This window comes from Octodon degus, unplaced genomic scaffold, assembly GCF_000260255.1.
Source record: "Octodon degus isolate 3935 unplaced genomic scaffold, OctDeg1.0 scaffold00047, whole genome shotgun sequence".
Taxonomy (NCBI): Eukaryota; Metazoa; Chordata; class Mammalia; order Rodentia; family Octodontidae; genus Octodon; species Octodon degus.
This window is the reverse complement of record NW_004524623.1, coordinates 2,834,467-2,855,816: the sequence shown is the minus strand read 5'-3', so window position 1 is coordinate 2,855,816 and position 21,350 is coordinate 2,834,467. Positions and strand designations below refer to the sequence as shown.

Genomic DNA, 21,350 nt, shown 5'->3' with positions numbered 1-21,350 from the left:
GTGTAATACACAAAAAGGTACACAGTAAATATTTGTTGAATGAATGAAATGCAGGCAGCTTAAGCGCAATGTGTCCCCTGTGTCTCATATAAATTGAGAGTATTTACCTCTCCCTAGAAAATACAGAGGCGGTAGTAAAAGATACAGCAAAGTAGTGGTATTCATTGGTTCACAAGAAATGGTTGCAGTATTAAAGCAATAGTTCAGCTGCTGTCAGATAGAGACCCATCGGCCTTTATCCTGTACAGTTGGCTTCTGAGGAAGAAATTTGTCCACATTTTTTTTATATTTTTATTTAATCTTTTTTCACCTTGCTTTTCCTTCTTTCTCTTCCTGTCTTTTCTCCTTCCCTTATCTTCTTCATTCTTTGCTTTTCCTTTCTTCCCTTGAAGAACAATTCCCTTCTATTGTACATAAAGGCACCAGTGTTCCAATTACAAAGTGGCCTGTTTCACCCTGTGCCCAGGTATTAGAAAACCTTGACTTAGCAAAGTAGAGGATGTGAGTCTCTATGATAGGTTATAATTAATAAGCATAATTACATGGCTTTCGAGAAGTGTGCCCTGCAATATCCTGGCTCATTGGAAGCTTGTTGTTCTCTAGGTCACTTGAGTATGCCTTCCTTTCTTTAATCACAGCTTTTGGCTGCTAATCTGAAATGTAAATCCATTGAATAATCTATACTCAGGGTCCAGCTAGTCAGTACTGCTGAAAGGGAGATTCTTTTGGGCACTGGTACCTGCAACTCCAGATAAGTATAGTGTCTTTGAAAAACAGAATATTGAAATGTTTAAGTTTCAGCTCACTGGGGACATTCATTCCAGCACACTGAAAGCTATCTCTCAAGAGGCAAACTAATCTACTCATACTCTTTTGGAGAGTGAGAAGTAGTGGTATTCATTGGTTCACAAGAAATGGTTCCAGTACTAAAGCAGTAGTTCAGCTGCCGTCAGATAGAGACCTATCGGCCTTTGTCCTGTACAGTTGGCTTCATGATTGTTGGTTGCTTGCTTCTTAAGACTGCTTTGAATTTTTGCTAAGACTCTGTCTGAGATGTCTCACCCTGTGGAGACTTGATTTGGGTGACTCTTGCTTCTCTTATTTATTTCCCAGAGGTGACTTCCTTGACTTTTATGCTTCTGACGAGTTGCTTAAACAGTAGTTTTATGTCGAGTCATACATTTGTCTTGTGGAATCTGCTTCTCTGAGGTCTTATTATCCAGAACAAACTCTGACTGCAGGTTTGTCAGCCTTCCTATCAGCGTCCTGGCAGAACTCTTAAATGTGCCACCTGTGGTCAAAGTGCAACATCAATTCAATTTTCGTGATTTGTATAGATGAGATATCCTCCATGTAGATTCTTTCTGAAATACTTTACCAAAGATATGGCTTCATTAGTTATAGATTATAAAACTCAGTCCATAGCGATGGAGATAATCTGAAATTGCAGATAGGGTAATATTGAAATCATTCAGAGCACTTAAAATTAAGTAAGTGAAACGACATGTGAAAATGTTACTAATGATACAGTGGAAGCTGTCTGGTCCCCTACCCTTTCCCCTCGTCTGTCTCCACTGTAACCTTCCCTCGGGAACAACCTCACTGCAGCCCCACTGATGCAAACACTAGCTTAAAGCTCTGGGGCATATAAATAAGTAATTTAATTTTTGGTTTAATAGCCTTTTCTCTAGCTTTCTCTAGCCAAGTAAAGAAAGCAATTTTTCACATCAACTTAGGAAACTAATTAAGCATTATAGATATCATGACTATGACCTTATATTAACCCAAGAAGGAGAGAGACACTAACATTAATTTGTGAAATTAATATCTGCCAAGGATTGTGCAAGGCATTTTATACATTTTATTAACTAATTGTCCTGGTAGCACTGTGAAACACACATTAGTATCCTTATTTTTTTTTTTTAACAGATGAAGTAATTGTGTCTTAAAGAGGCTAATTATTTAAAGTCACGTGAATCATGTACTATAAGCATAGGATTAAAACCCAAAAGACTTCACACATCTGATACTGTACCCACAGCATATTGAGAGAAATTATAGCAGGTATATAAAATAGTAAATGTTTTATACTTAAAAGTTTTGAAGGCAGCAGAACAAATAAAGGAATGCATCTTTATATTTTCTAAACTTAAAATTCTTAATTTGATGTGTAAGATCTAATTATTTCTTAAAAATAAATTATATAGGAAGCATTTAAAATTAAAGTATAATTTTGTTTAAATTATAATATTTGTAGGCCTAAGTACAGTATTGAGACCCCACCCCTCCTACAAGAAATCTCAGAGCATCAAATATTTAACATTAAGTGCTTAAGAAAGTTCTGGGAAGCGGGAAGAAAATGAGACAATGAATTAATTATCTATGGATGATTAATCATTCAGGCATTTTTATTGATTTAAATTATGGTAAAGCCACTCAAACTAAAGGAGTAAAGCATAATTTTCCTGGAATCTTCCCATCTGTTTTTTCTTTATCTTCTTACTATCTCAGATATACCTAGAAACTTTACAGGTGTCTTCACAGATTCCCTAAAACTATACATTCAGCTCAGATTTTTGTAATGAATCAGAAGGCCTAGAATCCAGCTTGCCTCAGAGAAGGAGGAAAGAAATGAGTATCCTAGAAGAAGGAACTCAAGTGTACTCCCAAAAATAAGATGTGCATTTACTTCTTAACGTCATAAAGGTGTCTTGAGCGATCCTAGAACACTCATTAAAATCTCTACAAGAAAGATTCTAAAATACAATGATATTAGCTTGTTCCTCGTGGGGAAGGTCTTGCCTTCCTTACCTCTGTGGGTAGGTACAGAATGTGTTTTGGCATGAGTTGTCTTTTGGTTATGATTATGAAATCCCTGAGGCACTCTACTTTATAAAAAGAAGGGGTTTATGTAACTCAGCTTTAAGAAGCGTAAGTGCAGAGTCAGCCAACCCCATCAGTGTATTCTTGAGTAAGGGCCACTGGCAGGTAACATGCTGCTAGTGTAATGGGAATAAGCCATCACCTCACTAGCCATGAAGCCAGAGAGCCATTCAGGAGTGAGGCTCCCTCTGGCAACAACTCATTGTCCTGAGAACTCACGAGGAGAGACCGGTGTTCTCTTCCCTGAGGACCATTCTCAGTGCCCTCCCACTTGTCCCCACATCATAAAGTTCCCATCACCTCTCACAGCCCCAACACTGGGGCCAACTCTTCGGTATGGGAACCGTTGGGGAAGAAAGCACTTCCAAACCACAGCATGTATCATGGCGCTCCACATAGTTCAGATTCCCGAGAACTAGTACATGTATACCAAATACAGAAATTTCTTTTTTTTTGGTCCTTGGAAGTGTTTGAAGAGTGGCCTCAGTTCCTGTCAGTGAAGTTGTGGCTGTAAGGAGCATGCATGCTATAGTGGCATAAGGTGCCATCCACCACTTACAAATATCAAATATCCTTCCTATTGGAACCCTGATCAAGAAGCAGGTGCCTAATGAAGACCTGTCTCATTATACAGGTGAAAATATAAAGACCAGAGTAGCTTCTAAAGTAATCTATGGCTCTGTGGAGATGCTGATCTAAAACTTGTTACCATACCACGATAGTCAAATGTTAGTCTCGTTTACTTGGATCCCTCTCCTATTCTGTGAGGCCTTTAGAACATTCTTTATGAAATTCAGTGAACCCGCTGATAACATAGACCTTACTGCAAACCAAGCTTAAAGTAGTCATTCTCATCTCTCACTGCATATTAGTGTCACCTACAAGATGTTTTAAATGCCCAGCCCATCTCAAAGGAGTTTTGTAAGCAATAAATGATACATGTGAAAATATGTTGTAAACAGTAACTCACCATGAAGTGTGAGAAAGCCCGGGAGCCTTCTCGGTGCTTTGCTCTGGGCTCTGGTTCTGCTTCCTGTGCTGCCTCATTGACAGGACATCGGTTGTTTGAACACATGATGGCCAAGTTGTTTCTTTTCTTCATCTAGCCAGATCTTTTAAACCTATACACTTTCCTAATGTGTGTTTGTCTTTTAATATTATGTCTACCTCCTATAAAAACTCAAGGGGGATCAGTTAGAAAAATAGAGGCTTTAAATATTTCAAAGTAAAGTTTTCACAACTTCTAAGTAAACTGACTTTTAGGGTAGCTGAGTGGTTGATACTCATTTGTCTGATTTAAGGTCTGGTTTTTTTGAACACTACAATGCATCATTCTTGTACTGTAAACTTACAGGATGACAAGGGAACACTGGATGTGCTGTGGAGCCACTGACTCTTCTGACTCCACTTTCCTTCCCAGCCTTGGGTGTTCAAGCATCCTGAGTCAGAGGGATTCTTTGCAGACTGGCAGACACTTACTCCTATGTTAGCAGGTTCTCTGTGTCAGCAGAGTTGCATAGTGAATCATTCTGGGTTTTTGCATGTGGAATACTTATGAAACCCAGAAAAACCTGACAGTGACTATTTTTAGACTGAGAGGGAATCAGACATGCTGGAGGAGGATGATATAGAATGTGATGATTGAGCAGCAGCCATGTGTAATATGCCAAATATTTTTCATGGGAAGGCGAAGGATTTACACTATGTCCACAAATATTTGTACTTTCACTTTAAAGTGGTATTGGTCACTTAAGTGATAAATTGATTAGATTGCATTTACTTCTTAAATCAAATGAAGATATGAATCTTGAGTTTGCTGAAATGTCACCCCGATATAATTATGCCCTCTTTTGAGACTCTATTAGTACTATCAATGGAAATGGAAGCTTCTAGAGCTGTAGTATCTAAAAATACACCCCAAGTCACAGTGATAGAGCTCAGAAGGCTCTTAAAGAAATTTTATGACCTGCCTTTTTTTAAAATCCTCTACTTTAAAAGTATAAAGATTCTTTACAATTTAATTACATTTAGACCTTAGAAATTTAAGAGACTTTTATTAGTGTTCTACAAAGCATGTTTAAATATCCATAAAAATTATGCCAGTCTATCAAATTTAATACTGAAACCTGTCACATTAATCCTAACATGATTATTTCACATATTACTATTCCATTGCTGGACACCTCAGCTTCCTCGCTAATTTAGTTACTGAGCTCTAGTCCCCCTAACTTATATGTACAGTAACACAAAACTCTACAAAGAATTTAAAAAGTCAGCCCCACCAGGAAGAATGACAAAACCAGAGGACTCACACTGTCAGATATCAAGGTCTATTAAGGGACTAAAATAATTCAGAGAAGCATCACTGGTGCAAAACAAAGAGAGAACCTAGTCATGTTTCCAAGCTGTGAAAAGAAAAGATCTTCTCTGAAAATGATGATAAGTAACTTGGGTCTGTGTGGGTAAAATATATCTTGCCACATCCTATTCCACACAATATGTAGGAATCAGTTCCAGATAGATTATCAAGCCAAGTGTAAAATTAAAAAAAAAAAGACTTTCAGAAAAGTATAGGAGACCTTCATCATGAGTTTAAAATGAGCAAACACTTAAGTGCAACATTATAACCATAAAAATGAATAATTAAGAAATTCTTTTCATCAAAAAGACACCAACAGAGATCTCTAGTTGTAAGTCATCCTTGGGGAAAATATATTTGCAAATCACAGTCATTCATGATTCGTATGAGAATACAGGTGTTTGGTTTTTGGTTTTTGTTTCAATTCTTAAGTTGCTGGGAAATTTAAGGGAAAGTTTGGGAAAACATTTGAACAGACAGTCTGCAAAAGACAATTTTCAAATGCCAACATATTTATGAAAAGTTCTCCCAAATACCTGAGTTATCAGAAAACTGCAAATTGAACTCATGTTGCTGCACCCCACTGAAATGGGAAGGTGAAAAGGACTGATGTCAGCAAGAAGTGGACAACAGGTAGAGAAGATGAGACCATTCCCTCCCTGCAGGGGCAAAAGTAAATTCATACAAGTCGTGGAAAATTCTTTGGCATGTTTCACAGAAGCAGAGAACATGTATACCCTTTAGCCCCAAATTTCTACTCCTGCTTGTAACATCCATGGAAATGCATACCCATGCTCACGAAAAGACATACTCAAATGTTCATAGAATATTTGTAAAGCAAAACAACAAACCCCTTAAATAGTGGAATGAATAAATTACAGCATATTCACCTTTGAAAAAATATGTTGAAATGAGAATAAATGATAGAAAAGAACCACAACAATATGCATCTTTAAGCAGAACTCAAACTGAGAATTTGTTACAGTTCAATAGTAAGAATAAGCAGTGTTGGGCTGGGAGTATAGCTCAGCAACATAAGTGCCTGCCTGGCAAGCACAAGGTCCTGAGTTTGATCCTAGTACCCACCCACCCCCCCTCCAAAAAAAAAAAGAATAAGCAGTATTAATCTATGCTGTTAGAAGTCAAGCTAATTTGGGTAGTTACCTTGGGCTGGGGCAGTGATTTAAAGGAGTAGAGAGGAAGGATTCTTTGATGTTGATAATGTTCTGTTTCTAGGTCTAAATGTGATTATACAAATATATTCGGTATATGAAAATTCATCAAGCTGCAAGCTGTGGTTTATGCATTCTCCGTACATTGTACTTCAGTCATTCCAAAGCGAATGAAGTTACCAGGTTAACTCTGCTACAGATCACTGGAGTCAGCAACACAGCTTTATCCAAACTCAATCAAATATAGGGGTGTGTTACAAGTGTCACTTGCTTTCAACCCTTCCTGAAATACAATAAATGTTCCTGTTATCTCTTTTGACTCTTCCAGAAAAGTTAGGGTTTAGAGTGGAGCTCATGTTACCATAGTAGGAACGCTTGGATCTGAATATTTCCTAAATACTGTATTTTAAATTCAAAAATAGAAGAAAGGGCAATTTTATAAAAGCTATAAAATTTGTTGCCATTTTTGCTTATCTGAAAAGGTTGGCAATTATTAGAAGCAGTGCTTGAATAACTTTCATTAAAATACACCGGTGCCTCAGTTCACAAACTTAATTCATTCCACTATCTGGAAAAGAGGGCCACTTCTATTCTGTATGGGAAAGATGGCTGCAGTTGTGTTCATGGCCCAGTGCAGAGTCAAACACAAAGTTTTCCCAAAACCAAGTTTTCCCAAACACTTCTATTTATGACCAAATTGTTCACAGGCAAAAGAAATTGTGAGCCAAACTACCACTGCTTAATAAATGGCTAAGTTGGAAAATCCCCAAACGAAACTTTTTCTGAGGGAATGCGCCAAAAGTAGAGGTGATTTACCATGTGGGCTCGGCTATTTACAGCGGGTTCTAATCAAGCGTTACACTCATTGCAATGCAGGGCTCAGAAGTTGAAAAACTGATTAACAAAATTAAAAAAAATCCAGAGTGTTTCCCATGCAAATAGTCATCTGTGTATCTCATATAATTATGTAGCTCATAAATCAACACAGCATGCAAGGGCTTCAGTTGGGTGTAAATATGCTAATGACTGAGATGTCTTTAACCATGAATAATTTATGTCTCTATGAACCACTTTTTCAACCATCCTTCTCTTCCACAGAATAAACTAATCATCTGTGTAGGGATAGGAACTTGATTATTTCTTCCTGATTTTTCTTCTGTTTGTTTTGCTCATTTTGACATGCTCCTTTTTATTTCTCTTGCACTTTCTTAAATAAAAGTTGTCCATTCACCTACCCTGTCTGCTTATTTTTATTTTTCCCATGCATCTTGTTAGGCATCTTGGAATAAGGCTAGGGCTTTTTCAGTCCTGCTTCTCATAGGGTCCTCTGTGAATGCAGCTGGGTAGCAGCTAGGGAAACAGGCTTCATATCATGAGGTACTGTGTGCTTCTTGATGTTGTTGTGGGGAAGTATTTATTGTGGCTAACAATCCTCAGGGAAAGACTAATGATCAATTAGATGTTAACATTTTGTAGATCCCCTTCTACCATACACAAAGTAACTACCACATGGGTAATGCTGGATAGTGTTACTTGCTAAAACAGTTTTGTTCCTTTCTTTGGGCCAATTAAAGTCCACTGAAAAACATTTAGAGAAAATCCTAGCTCATATACTAAACTCATCCCAGCCAGGCCAGCGCCTGTTGCTCAGCTGTCAAGACCATTCCCTTGACATATGCTATTAGTATTGGGAAAGTGATTGCCTTTCTATTGCTTTTAAGGACAAGGAACTTCAGCCAACCTTCTGTAGATCTTTGGACACTTCCGGCATGTGTACGTAATTTTCTGAGAAACCTACAATTCATATCCTAGTAGATAACCCATCATTTTTAATCATTTTCACCCTACAATATTAAATATTTTACTGGGTGTGGCTAGAGGAGGTAGGATTATAAGCATTGTGGGTCCTGCAGTAGAAAAGAAAAAAAAACGACTAGAAAATGCATGCGAATATATTTTTATAGTGGATCCCCCTCCTCCTAGCTTTTTGACATCAGATTCCCAAGGGTTACTAGAAGGGATGCTACATTTACATTTCTGAATTCCCAGTACTGAATGGTATATAGTTAGCATTCAATAAAATATTTTTAAAATCTATATTGTCGCGTGAATGGCAACTCCACTTGTAATCTTAGCCTGTGCTCTTTCTGGGGAGGGGCTCTGTACTAGTGGCTTTTTATCTGGATAAGAATGTATTTTTTCTTCTCTAATCTCCTGATAAGACTTTATGCTACCACTGCCTCAACCAATGTCCAAAGCATATAGATCTGGTCCTAGACACCTGCATGAAAGGCCAGGATACCAACATCAAGCTTCTGAAATTGCCTAACATCCAGCTTTTGTTAGAAATGTAAGTGAAGACCCAGTTCATTTACTCTAGCATCTGTCTTTGGATAAAGTTAACCAGTACACCAGCTGGTTCTTCTTTGGAGACACCATCATTGATTTCCTTTTCACTCTTATTGCCTCGGTCTTCATCAGGGAACCTTTTAGACACCCTCTTATAAACATAGGTCAAGGGCATTAGCCACTGCATTATTTGACACTATCTGTGCATAAACCCCCAATGAGAGATAGAGTTTTCTACTAGAAGAACGAGCTCCTGTGTATTTATAAAACTGATTACCTTTCCTTCATTTTCTCTAGCTGGACAATTCTTTTTTTACTTGCCTAACATCACTGTTTCTCTGTAGATTTGACGATGCACTGTTGTCATTGCATTTTGTAAATGGAGAAAATGAGATCTGAAACACGGGATGAGTCACATGACAAGTTGATGGCACAACAAAGACCACCCTCCCAGCCTCCAGCCCAGAGCCATATGGTCTCTTTGCTTAACTGTGACATTACATTCACTTCTCTGGGAATTCTAAAGCTTTCTTCTTTAAATTTTAAGATAATTTTTTAGTTGCACATTTGCTCCCCCAAATGAAAGTACTGCACTCACTATTCTTTTAATGCCCTAAAAAAGAGAGACTTCTATTTCAGTTTCCATCAGCTGAGCTGTCTCTCTCCCCTCTAAACCAGTGGTGACAAATCTGGCACCCTGTCCTCACTTTCTTGATATCCTTATTCCTATCCTTTCTTCTAAGAGAAAAAGCTAATATTATTTTTTCACTATAATTGAATCATTAGAATATACAGAAATACAAGTTTTTATACTTTGACACATCCAGAGCTCAGGAAGAAAGAATTGCTTCAGAATTTATAAATAATCTTTAATGCCTCTTTTAAAACTCTGGTGCTTAATCATAATAAAGGTTGGATGTTCTTATTTAAAATGCTTAAGGCCCAATGTGTCTTAACTTGCCAATGTTTTTCAGATTTTAGAATATTTGTATGTATATAATGACATATCTTGTCAATGAAACCCTAGTATAAACATGAAATTCATTTATGTTTTAATTATACCTTACACATAGTTGTTGGTGATTTTATGCAATATTTATATAATTTTGTAAATTAAATTTTCATGATGTGAAATTTTCCACTTGTAGCATCAAATGGGAAGATCAAGACATTTGATGATAATTAACATGGAAACTATTACATTCATCTGCTAAGCAAAGCAAATTTATCCTTAGACATGGCAGAACCATGAGGAAAAACATAACTAACTGCCATATCACAGACCTATTAAAATCCAAGGAGGTCATAGAAAGAGGTCTGAGCAATTAAAAGCTGGTCATTTTGGAGTTCCAGAAACATAAAAGACTCTAGTAGGTCAGAAGTCATGAGGGGTTTGACCAGAGCAGTAGATCCTGCAGGAGCATGCTCAGGATGAGAAGGACGGTCAGCCACCAGCAAATCAGAGGCAGCAACAGCGCCTGGCTCAGCTGCAGACATCCGTCTGTTGGATTTGAGGAATGGGCACAACTGAAACAAAGCCTTTGGTGGCTGACCAATATTCTTCACCGGGGGGACCAATCGAGGCAGATGCATTATAGTCCACTGCTGCAAATAGCACGGTGACCATAGTGACACCGAGTCCTGGGCAGCACCATGACCCTATGAGGCACTGGACAGAAACAAAGCAGAAAACAGGGAAGGAAGAGAAAAGAAAGGCAGTGTCAATGGCCATAGACTGGAGACCACAGCACTTAATACAACAAGGTTATCAAAACTAGAGAGTAACCCCCACCAAAGAGTTAGGCTCCTGGGCTAACCAGGCCCTTGGGTAAACAGTCATAAGCACCGAGGAACCACAAGTCCCTGGTGTTAGGCTAAGACCACTGGTTCCTTCCAGTTAATATTAATAAGACTCTGCCCTGGAATGATAGGAAAAGATATAGGTTCTAAAGTCCTCTTTGCTTCTTAAGACTGAGTTATTTCAATATCCATTGTTCAGGAAACAACACATACAAGAATCTGTAGTAGTGGAGAAAGTATGTTGTTGATGTGCATTTTCTCATCTTTAACTTAATTAGGAAATACGTTGTTTTATCTCAAACTGAAGATAGCCCATGGCCCATTTGCCTTCATGAATCAGTGCATATCACCTTAACTTTAGCCGTAGAAAACAGATTTCCCAGGTCGCCGTCTCTGAGTGTTACCTTGGTGATGAAAACGTGCTGGTGGAAAAAAAAATTGATGAATGAAATCTCAAGCAGCAGCAAAGGAGTAGAAAACCAGAAAAATATACTAATATGCAGTCTGGAAAAATGGGATGGCTCAAATATTTGAGGTCATCATAGCAATAACATTCTGTATACATAGCAAAATGCTCTAACTATACATTACATTGGTTGTAGTAAAACATTATTTTAGAGGTAAGCAGTTGGGCTTAGAGTGTTTCAATAATTAATTGGCTAAGGTACCATAAAACCAAAGTATTATGAAAATAAAAATTAAATGCAAACGTTTTAGCTCCGTATCCAGGGCTCTTTTCCATATAACAACTCTCTCTTTTGAGCTTTAAGTGACATTACACTCTTTCTCGTTTGTTCTTGCATTTACTCTACAACTGTTACCTGTCTCCTGTGTGCTCATCACTGTGGCAGCAGTGAGAACTCTGATCAGCAAGACATAGTCTCTGCCTTCAAAACAAGCTCAAAATCTGGCAAAGGACAGAGATGTCACCCCAACCTGGCCCTTATGCGACAGCGAACTGTGTGTTACAACACAAGTAATTCAGACTATAGGAGCACGTGTGAAAAGCTTCTTACCAAGTCATGAGTTGGAGAAGCTTCCAGAGGAATTGATGTTTACACTGGTATCTCTGTTGATCAATAGAAGTTGAGGGAATGTAGAATGTTCTAAGCCAGAGGCAAAGCTATTTAAAGTCATTCCTGAACAGGAAATGATAGTCAAGTTGAGAATTGGGAAAGCTCCGAGGGCTTACAGATTCCACTTTGCTTCCCTATTCCCATTTGACAAATAGAGACATCATCCATCCATGACCCATTATCCATTATTCATCCATCCATTCTTCTGTTCATCCTTCCTGTTCCTCTTTCCTGTCTTTAGCCTACCCTTTCTTCATCAACCCTGTTTTGCATTTATTTCTTTGCAATAGGTGCTATATATTTATTGAATGATTAATTAATTTTAAGCACTTACTGAAAGACCCTAGCATGTGTGAGGCACAGTAGCGGTGGGGAGGGAGGGCACAAAGACACATAAGACAGTACCCTGACTGGCATGAAGCTCAAAATCTAATTGAGGAGATTACATGAGCGTGTGTTACTGTGATGCATGCCGCGTGGAACAGGTGCCCTCAGGTACCACTGGCTGTGAGGATGACACATGGAAGAAAGCCTAAGTTTCAGGGACAGAATTAACAGGCTGACATCAGACTAAACATTCTTTTTTTCTTTTGTCTTTTTGCTGATTTCCTGAATTTGTTCTTTGACAGATACTGTGGCAACAGCATCCGGGCCACTGCTAGTTGAAGTTGCCAAAACTCCTGGGGCCAGCCTTGGCGTTGCTCTCACTACCTCGATGTGCTGTAGCAAGCAGGTCATTGTCATAGACAAGATCAAATCTGCAAGCATTGCAGACCGGTGAGTGTCATAGAAAGTGACTACTTTTCAAATTCACAGGTGTGTTGTTTAGAAATTATATGTGTGCACACACATATGTAATATATACACATGCCTACATACACTCAAGCACATGTACATCTGCACCAACAGTGAAAATTGAGCTCTCTTGACATTTTATAAATTCCAGTTAGGAAAACAAGCTGTTTTCCTGATCAAAATTTACCTGATGTTACATTTCATGATATAAAGTCACTTTATCCAGATGTTAGTGTGACCTTTAGAAATCGGGAAAAAATTTGAAAACAAGCAACCAAGCAAATTTTCTTACTGCCTCTTGGGATAATTGTCTCTCTTTGACATAGGATAACTGAACTGACCTTTATTAAGGCACATGCAGAGAAGTCACTGGGTTTGCTGAAGTATTAACAGTTAAGTCCTGCTACCATAAAATGTTATTCCTTTTTTCTTAGATAAATAGGGCACTCTTTTTTAAATAGTGCAGTCTTTAAAGACAGACCTGTTACTGTCATAGTACATTAATATTATAGTTTCACAACCTTCAAGGGTCCCTGAAAGCATCATTCATTCTGAAGACACAATAAAAATAAAATTTATTTTCCCAATTAATATTTTAAACTTGCAAGGTAAAACAGAGAGAAAGAGAGAGGGGGGGGGAGAGAGAGAGAGAGAGAGAGAGAGAGAGAGAGAGAGAGAGAGAGAGAGAGAGAGAGAGAGAGAATGTCTTCCCTCTTAATAAATTGTTCTGTAGCTCTTAGTGAGAAAACCCCCAGCTCACATCACTGAAACATTCCAAGTAAACCAACATGAAATAATTTTTTTAGATGGAAAGGATGACTTGAAATGCTTCTGTGTTGAGTAGTAAACCATTCACCCTGGAGATTTTTAAAAGTATCCGAATGACTAGTCTCTTCTGTACCTTCCAGCCCATTCCTGTACCTTCTTCACCCTGCCTGGACATTCTCCAGCTCTGGTGTGGGGACCTGCAGCAGCCCCAGTAGAGGACAGTCTACAGCTCCACTGTGGTCCTGCCCTATGGTGCAGTCATTTGGCAGGGGCAGCCATTGATCCAGGGGTGTCTCCAGCTCAGTGGTTCAGGATGCTTTAATTCTCTCCCTCTGTTTTTTCCCGTTCCGCAGGGGGTAACCAGTTTAAGGAGCTGCCCACTTGGCTGGTACGTCTGGATGCTGACTGCTGTGTTTGCTTTTCTCCACTTATCCAGTAGCCAGTGTCTTGAGCTCAGCGAGATGTAGCAGCTAGCCCCACCCCCAGCTTTCCCCTTGACTCGCCCTGCAGGCCTGGTTTTATTACTCACTCAACTCCTGCATAATTTTCATTGTCATTGAGAGCTATTGTACTAATGACTGTTTAACTCCAAAATAACAAAATCTTGCTCCAAAACAAAGTGCTAGTGATCTGGGGGCTTATATGAAAAGATTCCGAGGAAATAGGAACTGAATTTCCCCAGCGTAATTCCATTCCCACATAAAAATGACCCCACTTCAATTCTGTGAGCCATGACTTGAGAATCTGAATATTTACCAAATCATATTAATAAAAAAAAAAGTCTAGGAGGAAAGAAAAATCAAGGGGAAAATTTTCCTTTCTTACACTTCCCTTGCTCACTTCTCTTCAGTGTTCAGTGTTCAGTACCTGCCCGCCCCCAAGATGGACAAGAGGAAACATTTCTTTGCTTTTTTCTGTATTTTCCACAAGACTTTACACTACAGTGTACACTTCAGGTATCTATAACTTAACAGATGCTATTTCCTATGATACTGAAATGCTTTCCTTTTTTTTTTTAAGAAAATAAAAACTGTGTGGAATTCTCTGAAGGGCGTGAAAAGTGTATTCCAAAGAGGAAGGCGCTTCACTGTCCTGCATTTCTGCTTCCGCAGGTGTGGCGCCCTGCACGTAGGGGATCACATCCTCTCCATTGATGGCACCAGCATGGAGTACTGTACGCTGGCGGAAGCAACCCAGTTCCTGGCCAACACCACTGACCAGGTCAAGCTTGAGATTCTGCCCCACCATCAGACCCGCCTGGCCCTGAAGGGACCTGACCATGGTGAGCAGAGCTCTCCGGATGCATCTCTTTTTCTGGCTCTTGCAGTTGTTACTTCATGCAGAGGTAGAGAGCAGAGGTGCACTGAATTTCACTCTCCCTTTCTCATTTTTTTTTCCCCAAACAGCAAAGTCTCTTTGTTTACTCTGCCTCATTATCCAAATCGCTTTTTCTAAGCCACACATAATTAGTGGAAGCCCCAAAATGAAGAAATAACTACTGTTGGAATAGGCTAGTAGTCTTTGATTAAGAAAAAAAAAAAAAATTCTGGTGCAAAGGTAAGAGAGACAAGAAGAAAAATGATTTGACTTCCTGATGTGTTTGGGTTAAATTTCCAGTCTAATGGATGATAGTCAAGAAGTAGTAAAGCTTACTTTTTAAACAAAGTTGGTATTAACTACAAACTTTTCAAATGCTTAGTGTGAGGAGCCATTTGCATGAAGGGCTGACTTTCCCCTTTCAATGTTTGCCGAATTGGTTGTTTCCTAGGATGGACAATGATATTTCTGATGAAACATCTCTCATTTTATTTCTGAGTCAGAAATGTCACTGACAAAAGTTACCTATGTCTGCTGACAACTTATAAATCATCCGCCTGGGCATTTTTAAACAAAACCTAGTCCAAGAAAAGGGATTTTATACCCAAAATCAAATGAAGTCAAGATTTCCTGTGGGGTTTTAATTCCAAGTCCTCCTGTTCCTTAAACCAAATTCTCTCCTTATTTATTCCTGTGCAGGAAGCCTCCCTAATATCAGCATGAGCCTAGAAAGTGACAATGCATTTTTGTATACTTACAGAGAGCATAGTGTCCTCTAGTACTGAAGTTTGGCTTATGAGGAGGTCATTCTTATAATTATATCTAAACTGCATTACACTTCTCTGCAGTTTCAAAAATGAGGTGGGAAAGAAAGGGGGACAGATAATTCTCATACTGAATGAGTCAGCTGGATCTAACCTTTTAATTAAATGGAACTTAGGCAGCCCTGGAGCTAATGAAAATCTCCAGCATAATGTTAGCCTTATCAAATTTTGACTTTACACATTGGGGTCGAGAAATGAGGCGGCATAGGCAGGTTAGGAAAAGAAAATCAGCACAACTTGAATAATGGTGCTGAGGGTCTACGGGAGGCACAGTTCGTGGAGATGTGAGTGTTCCCGCCAGCATCTGCCGCAGGCCTGGCCTGCCCATTTCCTGGAAGGTTCGTAGTAGTGTGTGTTTCTTCTAAATTAACGAGAAGGGTCAGGGAGATGGCTCAGTAGGATAAGCGCTTGCCTGGCAAGCGCAAGGTCCTGAGTTCAATCCCCAGTACCGCAAAAAAATAATAATAATAATAATTAATTAATTAGTGGGAAGTCAAGAACATGTAAGGATACACTCTGTGTGGTGACTTCCCAGCGTAGCGTTCAGCTTGCTAAATTCTTGTATCAATGAATTAGAAATGTTACTGCCTTTTGCACCTTCATTTATTTAACTTTTATTTCATCTGTGTACAAGTCATAGTTTCCAAATCAAAATATTAAATATGTATTTATCAAAAAAGTTTTAAAAAATTACTTAAGTACTAGAATATATGGGCAAATGCATTTTTTGCTTTGTTATGGAAAACCTGATGTTATTTATATTTGGGAGGCCGGAGGCTGACAATTTAACTAACTCTAGCTTCTGATCCCACCAAGAACTTTTCTGAAAATGGTTCGTTATCTTCCTTGAGCATATAGACATATCCCTTACATTTTGCATTAAAATCAGACTTGCATTTGCAAGAAGAAATAAACACTGACTCTTAACCATAATTAAATCGCAGTCAAGAAGGGAAAATAATACGCATTGTTTTGTTGTGTTTGTAATTCTCCAACTTCTATTTTTGTATTAGTAGAGTTTTACATAACTTACTTTTTTTTCTGCAAGAACGTTCTGGTTGCTTTTGCCCCGCAAGATCTCTGGTGCCTGCATAGTGGTTCCCTAACCCCATAGGTATATGGACGAATATGTCTCCCAAATTTTGATAGCAACAAAGCATTCTTGGTGCTTTCAGAGTAATGTTGCAATGACTTTATAGATTTGGAATAAGAGATCAGTGTTTGCTTTTGCTGGTAAAACATAACAAGTGAGTTTTCAGGGCTGCAAATGTAACTAGTAGCACAGTGCTTGCCTGGCACACGAGAGCCCTAAAGTCTATCCCCAGCACCTGGAAAGGGAGTAAGAAACAAAAGAAAGAAGAGGGGAGAAAGGGAAATAAAAGTTTTCCATGAGGTTAAAAATTGTTTCTACTTTGGACCAATGAGAAATATAATTGTGATGGAAGGAAACTGAGACTTTTGAAAAGCAATGTGACCAGAGTCTCTAGGTTTGATACGTTCAGTACCAGTAAGACACCAGAGTCCTTCTCTGAGCTCCAGAGAAAGCCTCCGGGGCTGATTTCAGTGGCTCTTCAGTTGTCCTAGGCAGAGCAAAAGGATCCAATCAGAGAGGAGAAATAAAGACATCACCTTCTTGGCCCCGTGCCTCTTAAGACCGCAGTAGTGATGTCACCAATGAACAACCTGGAATGCTTTGTGGTTTTGACTTTCTTTTTGCTTCTCTGGAGCTGAGGAATTAGGAACACCCACAGGAAGAGGCACTGTAGCCTGGTGGCAGGGGGCAGGGACTCTAGAACAGACACCCAGAGCTTTAATTCTGGCTGTGCTGCTCGGGACCTTACCCAAGTCACACAAGTTTCTTATACCTTAAGTTCTTTATCTGTACAGTAAGGGTTAAAACAAGAGCTGCCTCCCAGGAGTATTGTGAGCAATTAGCTGAGCTAATCCATGAAAAAGCTCTTAGCACAGTACCTGGGATATAGGAAGGACTCTGTGGAAGTAGGCTGTCATTCTTGCACAATTCAATAACAGAATGCTAGGGCCGGGGAGATAGCTCAGTAGAATAGGTGCCTGCCTGGCAAGCGCAGGGTCCTGAGTTCAATCCCCGGTACCACTAAATAAATAAATACATACATACATACATGCCTCTGAATGTTCTTTACAAAATGAAAGTGTGCCCAGAATCTTATTATTAAACTCCTGAAAACTTACCTTGTATATAAGTAGGAGGTAGACCACTATAAAGCACAACTGATTTGGAAAGTACATTCAAATAGATAGTAACTCTTGTTGCCCAGCATTCTTTGTTGAAGGTCTTTTTCATTCATTACGCATAGCATGCAGTTTTGTGCATCATCTTGTCATGTTCTTGTTTTTTAATTGTTTCATATTTGTGAAGATTTACTCCTTAATAATAGCACAAAGTCAAAAACAAAAATAGTGCAAAGTCTTGGAAAAGTTTATAGTCCCCAGCCAACTGGCCTTTTCCATCTGTCCTGTCGCTGTTTCTGGTTTGGTTTCTCTCCTCTTCTGCTGTCCTTGATCAGGTCGCCCTCACTTTGTGTCCATCACCTGCACTTAATTTGCTTACAGTTGGTGCAGCGCTAGGCATGCAATAAGTTCTCAATAGCATCCTTCTTTCTTATTCTCTCTCTGTCTCTCAGTCTCTCTGTCTCTGTCTGTCTGTCTCCCCTCTTGTTCTCTCTCTCTCTCTCTCTCTCTCTCTCTCTCTCTCTCTCTCTCTCTCTCTTTTCACTGGGCTTAACATTACTAATAAAGGCCCAGTGATTTTCAAAGCACTCAATAAAAACTTTATCAAACAGTGGGTGTTAAATTCTGAAGTCCATTCACTTACTCTGGCTTCATTTGCAATACTGAAATACTACTTCACTATGAATAGATGGCAAGCACAGGGACCTGGGTTCTATTCCCGGTACCACATGCTGTTCCAGCCCCACAACCCCAGGCATGCCCTGCCGGCCACCAAAACCAGACATAGTGGTGCACACCTATGATCCCAGTGCTGGGGAGGCTGAGACAGGACGATCACTATAAGTCCAAGCTGCGTATTGAGACCCTGTACCAAGTAAATAAGTAAAAGATTTTTAAAAAGAGTAGATGGAGCAGCTATGATTGTAGATTACCCAGATCCAGCGATAAGTGTGTCTTACTACAGAGTAGTCCTGTGTACCCCACAGTAGAATGAAGGTGATGAAAGAGAATCCACTAAGGAGTTCCCTAGATTAGTCTTTTTTGTAAAGGAAAATGCTGTCAGGATATGGACGTGGGCACTCTGGATGATGTGCTTCTTCATTGAATTCCTTCATCAGTTCCTTCCTTCGCGGGTCAGTCTACTTCAGGTACTGTTCTAGTTGTTGGGATGTCTCTAGTGAGCAAGACAGGCAGCATCCACCCTTACTTTTATAGCCTGCACATCTTACCATGAAGAGATAAACACTAGAAATATATTGCAAGATAAAGCCATTTTGGTATTAAGTGCCATGAAGAATATAAAACAGCAGTGTGGTCACATGGGAGAGTCAGTGACTTCAGCCAGGAGATCAGCAGCGGCGTGTCCCAGGGCTGGCACCTGAGTTGAGACCTGACTGATGGGAGGAGCCATCCACACAGGCCAAGGGTGTAAGGCTGATGAGTGTGGAGGTTCTGGGCAGAAAGGAGCCCCAACCTGATCTCAGAACAGGCAAACCCCCTGGGTGGCAGAAACGTGAAGGCGAAGTGATCCCTGTGGGCTAAAGAGATGAGCAGAGACTGTCCTCATTGTCCTTTTTAATGATAAGCAGTTTAAACAAGTGTGATACGTCTGGCCTTGTACTGAAAAGACCACCCCTAGCTGGGTGTGAGTACGTGACAGCAGGTGAATCAGGGAGCCCCCTCCACAGGTGTCGCAGTGGTCTCCATGCAAGTGGTGGTGGCTTGAACCAGGACAGAGAAAGAGAGAGGAGTCAGACCAGAAAGCACAGAGGGGGAGGAGAAAAGGGTCAATTGATTTAGTACTATGAAATTACAGTGGTTCTGAAAGTGTTTTTGTGCAGATTTCTGACAAAGCCCCTAAAATTTGAGTGTCTAGTGATTGAAATTCATCGAGTGAGAGACACTGCTATTTCCTTTAAAAGGCATTTTATTTTTGGTTTGGAGGTAGGACAGTAGCAGAATCAATATTATTACTCATAGCTCATTTGTTTTTCTTCCGTGGATCAGCACCATGCCAAGCTGCTTCCGCACGTAGCTCTCACGGCAGCCCTGCTGAGCAGACCCTTTCCTGACCTCCAGTTGATGTGTGAGGAAACTGAGGCTGAGGTAGCCAAGCAGCTGGCCAGGTTCCTACAGGGTGGAAGTCCAGGTCTGCCTCTCTCCACAGTGACATGTCCCTGCCAGGGCTTCCCCTCCATGCACTGTCTCTCCAGAGAGGACCGGAAGGGCCAATGAAGCCTATTGTACAGATGTTTCAACTTTTTTAAACGGCCCTCCTCTTCACACTTACACAGTGTTTGAGTCCACGTAAGTGACTACGGTAAAATAATTCACACATAAGATACCTACCATTGGAATCATAAAAGCAAGAGATAAAATTTTATACTTATTTTTAACTCCTGTGGATTCATGAAAACCTTATCAGGCAGCTATGCAATAAGATTGACATTTCAGAACACTGCTTGGAAAATCAAGTTTTAACATTGAAATTACAATTAAAACATAATAAACAACTTTTAAAAAATAAAGAGGACACCAAATCTCTGGAGTAATCCTCATTGAATTTTACAGTACCTTAGGGGAATATAAAAACATGTAAAGGAATTTAAGAACTATATATTTTCAGTGAAATACGCTTTTTCAAAACAAGTCAAAATATATTGAGGCTTTTATCTTCTCCTTATGAATCAGGATACAAATAAGATTCTGCTATCCGTAGATGATTAGAGTAGTAGAGGAAAATCAAGTTCAAGTGATGGATCATAGTCAATTAAAATGTCACAGCAATAAATAGTGAAGTGGGACTAGTTGGCCACAAGACTTGGGGACCAGCGTGATTTATTGTTCTGTCTTTTTCTTTTCTCTAAACAAGTGCTACTAACTAACTGGCCAGGATTTGCAAATCCTTAATTACTAACCATGTGTCATAAATCTTTATGAGACTGACTTTTAAGAGAAAAAAAATGTTTTTAATCTCTACTGTAAAGCACAGGGGGAGATTAGAAATTGATTCAGTATTCATTTTAAAATGAGAAAAAATGGATCGGGGAAAGGCATGCATTATTCTTGGGAAAATGAAAAGTTTCCTTGTTGCTGATATTAATCATGTTTTGCTGACCACTGAGAAAAGGAAAAACCACGTAAATTTTTTCTTTGCAAGCAGCTTTCATTTTTGTTACTTTTTTTTTAATTTGTGCAATTCAGTTACTTTTTTTTCTTTTCTTTTTTTTTTTCTTTGTTCTATGTTTTTCTTATTTCTCATCATCACTTCATGTGGGCAGTGAAAATTCAGAGGAGCGACAGGCAACTTCCCTGGGATTCCTGGGCCAGCAACCAGTGCAGTCTTCACCCAGGCCACCACCATAATCTGCACCACCCTGACCATTGCAGCGTGCCCGCCCTGACTTTCCCAAAAGCTCCGCCTCCAAACAGCCCTCGTAATGTTCCAGGCTTTCTCTTATCCCGCTCAGTCCCTCCTCTAATTCATTGCATCTTTGGCTTCATGGTTGTTGTGAGCTTTTCTTTTTTAATAATATATCGCATGTTATTTCTGACATCTCCTAAGTCTATTTCGTTAGAAAGCATTTGTCATTAAGAAAGGATGTAGCTGGGTGTGGTGGCACACACCTGTAGTCCCAGCACTTGAGAGGTTGAGGCAGGAGGATCCTTTTGAGTTTGAGACCAGCCTGGGCCACAAAGTGAGCTCAAGACCAGCCTAAATGGCAGAGTGAACACAGAGAGAAGGAGAGGGAGAGAGAGAGAGAGAGAGAGAGAGAGAGAGAGAGAGAGAGAGAGA

General features: G+C 39.6%; 1 protein-coding gene across 2 annotated transcripts in view; it reads left to right on the top strand.

The window, feature by feature from the left end:
- Grip1 (glutamate receptor interacting protein 1) overlaps nt 1-21,350 on the top strand; it is a 269,779-nt gene that overhangs the window by 153,218 nt on the left and 95,211 nt on the right. For both annotated transcript variants that reach the window (XM_023716318.1, XM_023716316.1), the window contains exons 8-10: nt 12,269-12,416; nt 14,315-14,484; nt 20,836-20,991. In XM_023716318.1, coding sequence (XP_023572086.1) covers nt 12,269-12,416; nt 14,315-14,484; nt 20,836-20,991 — 474 coding nt within the window. The remainder of the gene's footprint in view (nt 1-12,268; nt 12,417-14,314; nt 14,485-20,835; nt 20,992-21,350) is intronic.